This window comes from Heptranchias perlo, chromosome 1, assembly GCF_035084215.1.
Source record: "Heptranchias perlo isolate sHepPer1 chromosome 1, sHepPer1.hap1, whole genome shotgun sequence".
Lineage (NCBI taxonomy): Eukaryota > Metazoa > Chordata > Chondrichthyes > Hexanchiformes > Hexanchidae > Heptranchias > Heptranchias perlo.
Window position 1 is genome coordinate 152,334,055 of NC_090325.1, and position 9,761 is coordinate 152,343,815.

The 9,761-nt window shown below is 38.8% G+C and overlaps 1 protein-coding gene across 1 annotated transcript in view; it reads right to left on the reverse strand.

The window, feature by feature from the left end:
• rxfp1 (relaxin family peptide receptor 1) overlaps nt 1-9,490 on the reverse strand; it is a 200,509-nt gene extending 191,019 nt beyond the window's left edge. Inside the window, exon 1 of the mRNA XM_067969164.1 lies at nt 9,386-9,490. Within this exon, the coding sequence (XP_067825265.1) occupies nt 9,386-9,431 (46 nt within the window). The 5' untranslated portion in view covers nt 9,432-9,490. The remainder of the gene's footprint in view (nt 1-9,385) is intronic.
• Nucleotides 9,491-9,761: the final 271 nt, after the last annotated feature.

A 9,761-nucleotide genomic window follows, 5' to 3' on the forward strand; every position in this document is an offset into this window, starting at 1 on the left:
TTATCGTGAAGCTAACAGTGGAGCAACGCATCTCGGACTGCAACTTTTGGATATCCGCGTTTAACCGCACGTCTGTCCCTCGCCTGAAGTTGGTGTACCATTTACGCATAAATAACGACGAGCGCCATTAGCCTCACCGTTATATCGACAGCAAATTCTGGCCCTTTATTGACTATTTTGCCATCATTTTAGCTGTTGCAATCAGTTTTTGTAATCAGTAAAAGGCAAAACTGACATCATTCTCTCCAGACAAGAGATATAATGTGGGATTATTTTTTGTTAATGAACACGATGTGTTACAATTATTCTCTTTCATTGACCTTATGTTCATACTTTACTTATAAAAAGTAACCAAGAGCAGTGACATCTCTATCTGGAATGGTACCATTAATCATGTCTTGTTAAAGCCAGAACGTGTCAGTTTACAAGCTGTTGTGAAAGACCAATCTCATCAAATTCACCATACATTCTAACATTTAGATGCACATACTACACACCTTTCTGATTTCTTGACACATCAAAAGAGGGAGCTGAACTATTATTTCTAGAAGTACCTATATGTGGATGCATATCACCACCAATTCTATCATCACTAACTTAAAATTTGTGAAAGAGGAAGACACTAGAAAAGTTAAAATTTTAATCAATCTATTATAAACAGAAGAAGAAAAAAAAAATTGCTTTCAGTGTTAGTCCCCTGGAAGCTCAATAAGTTTTTCCTGTTAAAAAACCAGACCAGCCATTTGTGAAATGTTTGACTTTTTTTTCAGCAGACATCCACCCCTAACTAATGGCCCTACACAAGAGAGAGAAAAAAATAAACAGCATAGCATTTCTATATTGCTTTGAGAGCATGTTGTGGAAAGATATTTATAATCTGCACACATTCTTCATGCTTTTAAATTTTAATATCTGTCAGAAATGTCCCCTTGAGAAATTGCTGCAGAGAAAGACAAAATAAATGAACTGCAAACCAATGTAAAGAAAGAGGCTGGAGCTTTCTCTCCGTTCACATGAAATGGCGCGGTGGAATTCCAGTAAAGGCATCAATTTCATTCACTTCGGTAAGAAAGTAACCAGAACATATGAATATAAATAAAATTGATAATCTGTAATAAAATACATTTACCAAGCTATTCTACATTATTGTAACAAAGTAAGATTCTATGCCGTTTTTATTGTTTTATATCCATAGGGGTTTCTGTGAGTGCAGCTCTACAACTATATGAAAAACTCTAGATATTTTTGTGTTATACATTTTGTGATATATATCAATGATTTAATCTTAAATGTAGGGAGCATGATTAAGACGTTTGCAGATGATACCAAAATTGGCCTTGTGGTTGATGGTGAGGAGGAAAGCTGTAGACTGCAGGAGGATAACAATGGACTGGTCAGGTGGGCAGAAAGGTGGCAAATAGAATTCAATCTGGAGAAGTCTGAGGTAATGCATTTGGGGAGGGCAAACAAAGCAAGGGAATACACAATAAATGGGAGGATACTGAGAAGTATAGAGGAACAAAGGGACCTTGGAGTGCATGTCCACAGATCCCTGAAGGTAGCAGGGCAGGTAGATAAGGTGGTTAAGAAGGCATACGGGATACTTGCCTTTATTAGCTGAGGTATAGAATATAAGAGCAGGGAGGTTATGCTTGAACTGTATAAAACACTAGTTAGGCCACAGTTAGAGTACTGCGTACAGTTCTGGTTACCATAGTACAGGAAAGATGTAATTGCACTAGAGAGGGTACAGATGAGATTTACGAGGATGTTGCCAGGACTGGAGAATTTTAGCTATGAGGAAAGATTGGATAGGCTGGGGTTGTTTTCTTTGGAACAGAGGAAGCTGAGGGGAGATTTAATTGAGGTGTATAAAATTATGAGAGGCCTAGATAGAGTGGATAGGAAGAGCCTATTTCCCTTAGCAGAGAGGTCAATAACCAAGGGGTATAGATTTAAAGTAATTGGTAGAAGGATTAGAGGGGAGCTGAGGAAAAATGTTTTCACCCAGAGGGTGGTGGGAGTCTAGAACTCACTGCCAGAAAGGGTGGTAGAGGCAGAAACCCTCATCACATTTAAAAGGTGCTTGGATGTGCACTTGAAGTGCCGTGACCTACAAGGCTATGGACCAAGAGCTGGAAAGTGGGATTAGGCTGGATAGCTCTTTTTCAGCCGGCACAGACACAATGGGCCGAATGGCCTCCTCCTGTGCCATAAATTTCTATGATTCTACATGAAAAAGAAAAAAAACTTAAAATGCTGGAAATACACAGTATTTGGCCAATAAAAAGATACTACATGCTGGGCATTCTGATGAAGGAATGTCACATTTTAGGATTTCTGACTATGCCTCCATGCATGGACCTTGGTGTAAGATATATTAAAATGCTACTATGACTCTAAACTTAGTTCTCAAAGGGTTAAATTCACAGATCAACAGAGCTGACAGATGTAGATTAGCATTCAGACAGGGCATCTGAATCAGTTTTCTGGAGACAATGAAAGATAGTTCAACATTCTAGTGATCATTCACACTGATTGCTGCTGCAATAACTCTATTCATTTAACTCAGCAGGAGTCATTGCCAAGTTAGGCTGGTGGATTCCACTCGTGGATGGGAAGGGGGCAGATAGTTAGTTTGACACTGGATTCAGGCTGTGAGAAAAAAGACTGCAGTGAAAGGAGGTTCTGCGCTGGGCCAAAGGACAGGAAGAAGAGGAGTTATTCTGTTTAATTCAAGTAAGACAGTCCACTGATGTGGGGAAGCATAGCATGCTCATTATTTTATATTATTACATGGCGATAAGTGGTATTGATTGAAATAAGTGAATTCAATTAAATCTGTTTTTCTGTATGCTCATACATTGGGAAATAAAGCAGTTTATTGAACTATATCAACTATATCTCACCAAGTGTTCACTCAGTCTGCCTTTTGATAGATTGAAGAAGCACACATGTGAAAGACACAAATAACCAGACCATAGACAAAACACAACTGCAACAATATACTACAGGGCTATCTGCAGTAATGTGCTAAGGTGATGTCTGCAGTAACATCCTATAATAGTATCTGCAGTAATGTCATACATTAATACCAATAATATTCTATATCATTACCTGCAATAATATTCTACATCAGTATCTACAGTAATATTCTATATCAGTATCTGCAATAATATTCTACATCAGTATCTGCGATATTATTCTATATCAATACTTGTATTAATATCGTACATGAGTATCTATAATAATATTCTTCAACAGAATTGATAATATTCTACAACAGTATCCAAGTCATATCTTACAGGCCCACCGACAGTAATAGCCCATAAAATTATCCGCAGTAATAATCTACATCAATAAATGCAGTAATATCCTACAACACTGTCTGCTGCGGACTCACAATAAAAATGTCTGAAGAAAGGGACTTCCACAGCCATTTGAGAACCAACTTCATTTTACAGTCCAAAAGGCAGCTAAAACTATATTATCAATAATGAGAAATATCTCCAAGTTTATAGCAATGATTTGAACTCCTTAATTGGATTATGCCTTGTAATTGCCTTCTATACATTATATTGGTATGAGTATTATTACTGACTGGAGAGTAACTGTAACATAAAATAACTGCAGTTAGTTATCAGTTAATTAACTGTACTTCAACGCTGTAGAACGTATTTGAAAGGGCAAATATATAACTGTAGCATCAAACTATTCTTTGCAGGAGATCTTTCCCTTGTGGGAAAGGCCTTCAAAATCCAGCCCTCCCTGTGTCATTCATCACTGATGAGCTATCACTGTGAATTTTTCTTTTATTCGTTCATGGGATGTGGGCGTCGCTGGCGAGGCCGGCATTTATTGCCCATCCCTAATTGCCCTTGAGAAGGTGGTGGTGAGCCGCCTTCTTGAACCGCTGCAATCCGTGTGGAGAAGGTTCTCCCACAGTGCTGTTAGGAAGGGAGTTCCAGGATTTTGACCCAGCGAATATAAAACAGCGAATATAAAACAGTGAATGAGTTTGAAAATTGCAACTCGAGGACATTATCTGGCTTGTATCACAGTGCTAGAATTGTGAAGCTCTCCAGTTCTAAAATTATCTTTTAGAAATCTACCTTAAACCCCAAAAGGATATATTTCTCGACAAAATTGAATTTTGCTGAATATATAATCAGTTAATTATTGGTCAAATTTTCTGTAACCCAGTTTGATAAGAAAAAATCTAACTGTGACAGATAATAGGAAAGTGAGAATGATTTTCATCTTATGATGGAAAAAAGGTAATTGATGTTAGCATCTAAAGTGGTAGGGCCAAGGAGGCTTCCCTGAGGAACTCCTATGGAACAATGTCCTGAGGTTACAATAATTGCCCAACAAACACAACCATCTTTGTGTCAGATATGACTCCAGCCATGGTTTTCCCTCCGACCCTACTGACTTCAGTTTTGCTGGAGCTTCTTGGTGCCATAGTGAGTCCAATGCTGCCTTGATGTGATTAAAGGCAGTACCCATCAGGTAATTAAAAACAAAAGTTGTGCTTGTTACTAAAGAAAACAAAGCTTTTCTTAATTTAAAAAAATCACTATCCCAATATGTATACCATGATAATATCCTATTTCAAGGAACTGTGACACCACAGTATGGCTGATGAAAATATGACTGGATGGACAATGGAGCTCCAAAGCTGATTTAATATTCCTTTTTAACACAATGAGGGAGACTTATTTGATCCCAAAAAGCTTTTTTATCCTTATTCCTATGTCAATCCAGTGAAAGTATTATATTACTTAATTTTTTCATCTTTCTTTTTTGAACCAGCATATAGTTACACTAAATATTTGATATTATTATAGTAAAATAAAAGAAAGAGAACAAAGCAAGCGACGAAAGAATGATCCACTGGTTAAAAAAAACTTTAGAGTAAAAAGCTATAAAATTTGTACAAATAAATTTTCTATATAGTCTTAACAGTAAATACCAGGGTTGAGATATTTGACTTTCGTCCGAATTTGGTGGAGCAATTGCTATACCGGCTGATGGTGCAGGCGTGAGGTTTGGGCCTCACTTAAATGCCACCAACAAGCTGTGGGCATGAAATGAGCACCATGCTGTAGTTTTCCAGTTGTAGCAGGGCAGGAAAATGGTCGGCTCCTAAGCTGAAGCGGCCAGCAGGTCGTTGGTGGGGGGGGGGGGGAGGGGGGGTTGCGGACGCTGGGGTGGAAGGAGATCCTGGGGGAATGCCTTAAATGGAATGTGATGGAGTTTTTCTGTGGGCCCAGGAGAAACACTCCTGCTTCTCCTGGTTCCACAAAAATATCCTGGACCGTTTTTTGAGTGGCCTCCAGCAGTCCCTTTAAGGACCATTACTTATGCTGCTCAATGCCTGGTAGAACAGGGAGACTGTTTGCGGTATACCCTCTTCCCTTTGGTACCTGAATTTTGTAATTGGGGTCCTACAACTGGCGCAGGACCCGATTTAGATATTTAAGCAGTCCTACTCCTGTTTCAGGCGGGCGGTCATGAGTTGAATTTCTCCCCTGAAATGTTACTATACGTGGTGATAAGAGGAACTCTTACTCTAATGTTTCCAATAATTTATACATAGAATTTTACATCTTTGGATGAAACTTTTTACAATACAGAATAGCTGACTTGGAATGTGTTGCATGAAGGATAGAACATAACTTGGAATGTATTATGAAACAGTGTTTTCTGTCTTGCCTAGAGTTCCATTTGAAGTTATGGACTGGAAGAACAAAGCTTGAATATCAACATCACCTAAATCGTGAGATGTATTTCTGCCTGGCAACCAAGGCCTATATGTATTATTCAATGGCAAGTTCCAACAGTAGACATCACCACCTGTACCAAATAATTCACTGTCATGATACTGTGCTACGAGTCGTACTGTGGTGGAATCGACCTTTAAAACTAAACCGTATTACTTCAACTTCAAGTATAGATTATTTGGAAGTAATACCTGCACAAGTCTGAAGTAACAATCGTATAATTTACATAAAATGCTGTACATGTTTACACATATTGAACATTTAAGGTAGAAAAGTGATCCGAACACTGCCAAGGAGTTTAATGCACTTAGAATCCCATAGTAAGAGGTTTTAATGGGTTTCAACTATTAGACTGCGATAACTGTTCATTTCCTCCTGAGATTAACTCTCTTTGCATTGATTTAGACTTTTATTCTGCAGAATATTACAGTACATGGGAATAACAAATAGAATGTATTCCAAAGCTATATAATATTCCCTGTATCAGCTAGAAAAATCAATTCTGGGAACATTTCTGGCTTAGTCGCATGATACACTGGTGGAATACACATGACCCATTGGCAGAAGGGTCAAGAACCAGAGGACATAGATTTAAGATGATTGGCAAAAGAATCAAAGGTGACATGAGTTTTTTACACTGCGAGTGGTTGGGATCTGGAATGCACTGCCCGAGGGAGTGGTGGAGGCAGATTCAATCATGGCCTTCAAAAGGGAACTGGATAAGTACTTGAAAGGAAAAAAAAATTGCAGGGCTATGTGGAAAGGGCAGGGGAGTGGGACTAGCTGGATTGCTCTTGCATAGAGCCGGCGCGGACTCGATGGGCTGAATGGCCTCCTTCCGTGCTGTAACCTTTCTATGATTCTATGATTCTATACACGAAGGACAGCCAATTGTTGTTCATCACGATAACTCTACCAGCACAAAAATGGGAAATGGTAAACTTAACATGGAAATTGGTAAGAATGCGCTATATTTTTATATACGGAATAACAAAATCTGGAGTGTGTTCCATGGGTGTAGCACATCTCATGGTTGAGATGACATTGATAAACTACTCCAGTTTGGTTAGCACTGCTAGTTGCATCCCTCCTCTGTAGCAGAATGCAGCTTTCCCTACAAGACAAATGTGGCTTTGGGGATATATCCCAATCTGACAGCCTCAATCTGGAGACACCAAGCAATCTTGGAAGACCACTCAGCACAATCTTCTTCCCCTCCCCCAACACCCAGGAGGATAAAGCAGATCAGCAAAGGAGAGAAGCTAAGCCAATGACTCACTCAAGGACAGGCCAAGACACTGACCTCCACCAACATGATCACCAAAAGACAGGAACCCTTCATTCCTAACTCAACCAAATACCAGAACCAAGGACAAGCACATTGCATCAGTTCTTGAATCCATATCACCCCAATGCAGACAAAACCACGTCGAGATACCTAAATGTACCAACATGCTTCTCTTGCAAGCATCACGTTATCAAAATGGGCAATGACTTCACAAAATATGTGTGACTTTAAACTCTTAAAAGTACAATAAAAAATGTGGAAGAAGCTATTCAAGCTGTGTGAGGTCATCTTAACCATACAATATGTTTCAGTGATACAACACAATGCAGACTATGAGATATCTTATGTGAGTTATATACTAATCACATTATTTTCCGGTAATTGACTGTGAACTATCACATGACAAACTTGCAGTATCATAGTAATTAATCCTTACATAAAAAATATGGAATGAGAAAAGATTATTCTGTCCATTGAGCCTGATCCTTTCAAAAGACCATGCAGTTGTTGTGGATATCATAATGCATTGATAGAGAGTTCGCTGACTGTTAGTGTCCATTGTAAGATCTCCCCCTAAACTTCATAGTATATAAAAAAAAGATATTTGGGAGTAATTTCAAGGATGTAGCATCACTTTGGGCTCAGATGATAGTTATGAACTGCTCAAACTTTGATCTTGTGGATTATGAATCCCTCAGTGAGGTTAGTCCCCTTCAATTATCCCTAGTTTCCATTATTTTCTACTGCTCAAGGGATTCAGATGACATCACAAGCCATTAAGAATGGTAAAGTTATCAGACTATCACACGATCTTAATATCTACAATTTGTTTTGCATTTTTAAGTTTAAAACATATACCACTGTAAATCCCAGAATTAGAAAGGCTTACAATGACATTGTGTGACAGGAATATCAGGCAGTATTTATTACTGGAAAGAAAGGTTTTGCAACAATTATGTTGCCATGCCCATTTGTATGTCGATATCACATACACCATTAATCATCTCTTGTTCTTCACCTAAACACTTTACAGGTCATTCTATTTTTTTTCCTGTGTGTGTAGCCCTTGTGTGTGTGTTTTCTTCTTCCTCCTTTCCCCTTTCCCTAGTTCTGTTCGTTTTAAATGCTGTAATATATTTAATCTGTAATATCTTCCAGTTCCCGGAAAGGGTTCCACACCGAAATCTCCACTGACTTTTGTTCTCTTGACAGATGCTGAGTGTCTCCAGTGTTTTCTGTTTTTGTTCCAGTTAACATGGATATATCAAATAAATCAACGGGCATTTAATGGGACTAATTCCACTCGTCTGATTTAAAACGCTCACTAGGTAAAAAGAAGTTTTACGTTGACATGGTTAAGATATAGTTCTCCTCCTCCCCCCCTCCCACACACTTTGCATTAAATGAATGATTGCAGCACATTATTTTAGTTTGCAGTGAAAGCTTCCCAGCGCGAGTGTTGCAAATAATCTTCAGAACCTCAACTCTCTTACCTAAATAAAATTATAAATAGAAATGTATCGTTTTCACTTTCTACACCACACCAAGAAATTATGGGTACAGTAAAATCCACCAATCCATTGGTTCTTAAAGGAGCACAATACTTATTTTAGGAAAATTTAAACTAATATGTTCTGCAAAATTAAAACTACACGTGGAACACAGTTAAGAGAAGAAAACACGATTTCACAGGCGGTAAGTCTTCGGCACTTACAGTAATATATAATTTCTTTAATAGTGTGCAGTTGTTGGTTATGACTGGGTGGAATTCCTGTGATTCCAGCAGATGGCGGAATCTCCGTGCGCTGTCCCCGACTAGTCTCACTCAATGCAGCAACCACAAACGTGAGCAGATGTCTATCCCTCGCTCTTTCCTCTGTTCCTTTTCTTCTTCTTCTTCTTCCCCTGTCTTCTCTCACAGCATCTCCCCCTTGTTTTAGTGGCTACTTTTCTAGATTCGTTTTCCCAACAATCACATTTCAGTTGTTGACCGACGTTCTCATCCTTACAATTCCCCCTTTCATTCATATATGTCAACCCTGTCTACGATCTTTAGAAATTAACGATATCGTTGTGATTTATTAAAAAATACAACCGTCGTGTGAACCATTTCTAACATTTAGTCGTATATTGCTACATAATTATCACCATTAATAAAGAAGTGAAACTATAAGTTCAAAACCTATGAGCTTTCCTCCTTGTACGCTATCACTCCGACCACATATACATGTCCAAATACTGACAACCAATAATGATTTGACATCATTTCAGAAATACACTTCACACACGGGCTCAATGATCTCCTACTTACCACATGTCCCGACCACCAAAGAAAAGCAGAGTATTTGAAACCTCATGTCTAATGAATATCAGCGTAAAGCCTCTTGTTTATGAATTGAAACTGTCCTGTATGAGATCCTGTATCCAAATCAGAGACTGTCACCGTTACTACACATCCGGCGAGAGCTAGAATCTTTACGAGCCCAGAGACAGTTGGTTTGCTTCCTTCCTCTGGCTGTAGTAATAGTTAGTGGGTGTGAGTATTAAAAAGACTGGTGTTAGGCAGGGAATTGCTCTGGAGGTAGTAGGAGTGCACTTCTCTGTTTCAGAAGCTGCCTGCCTGTTCGCACAGTCTGAACCTAACACTGACACCGGCTCAGTCTCACACGCACACTCACCCTCAATCT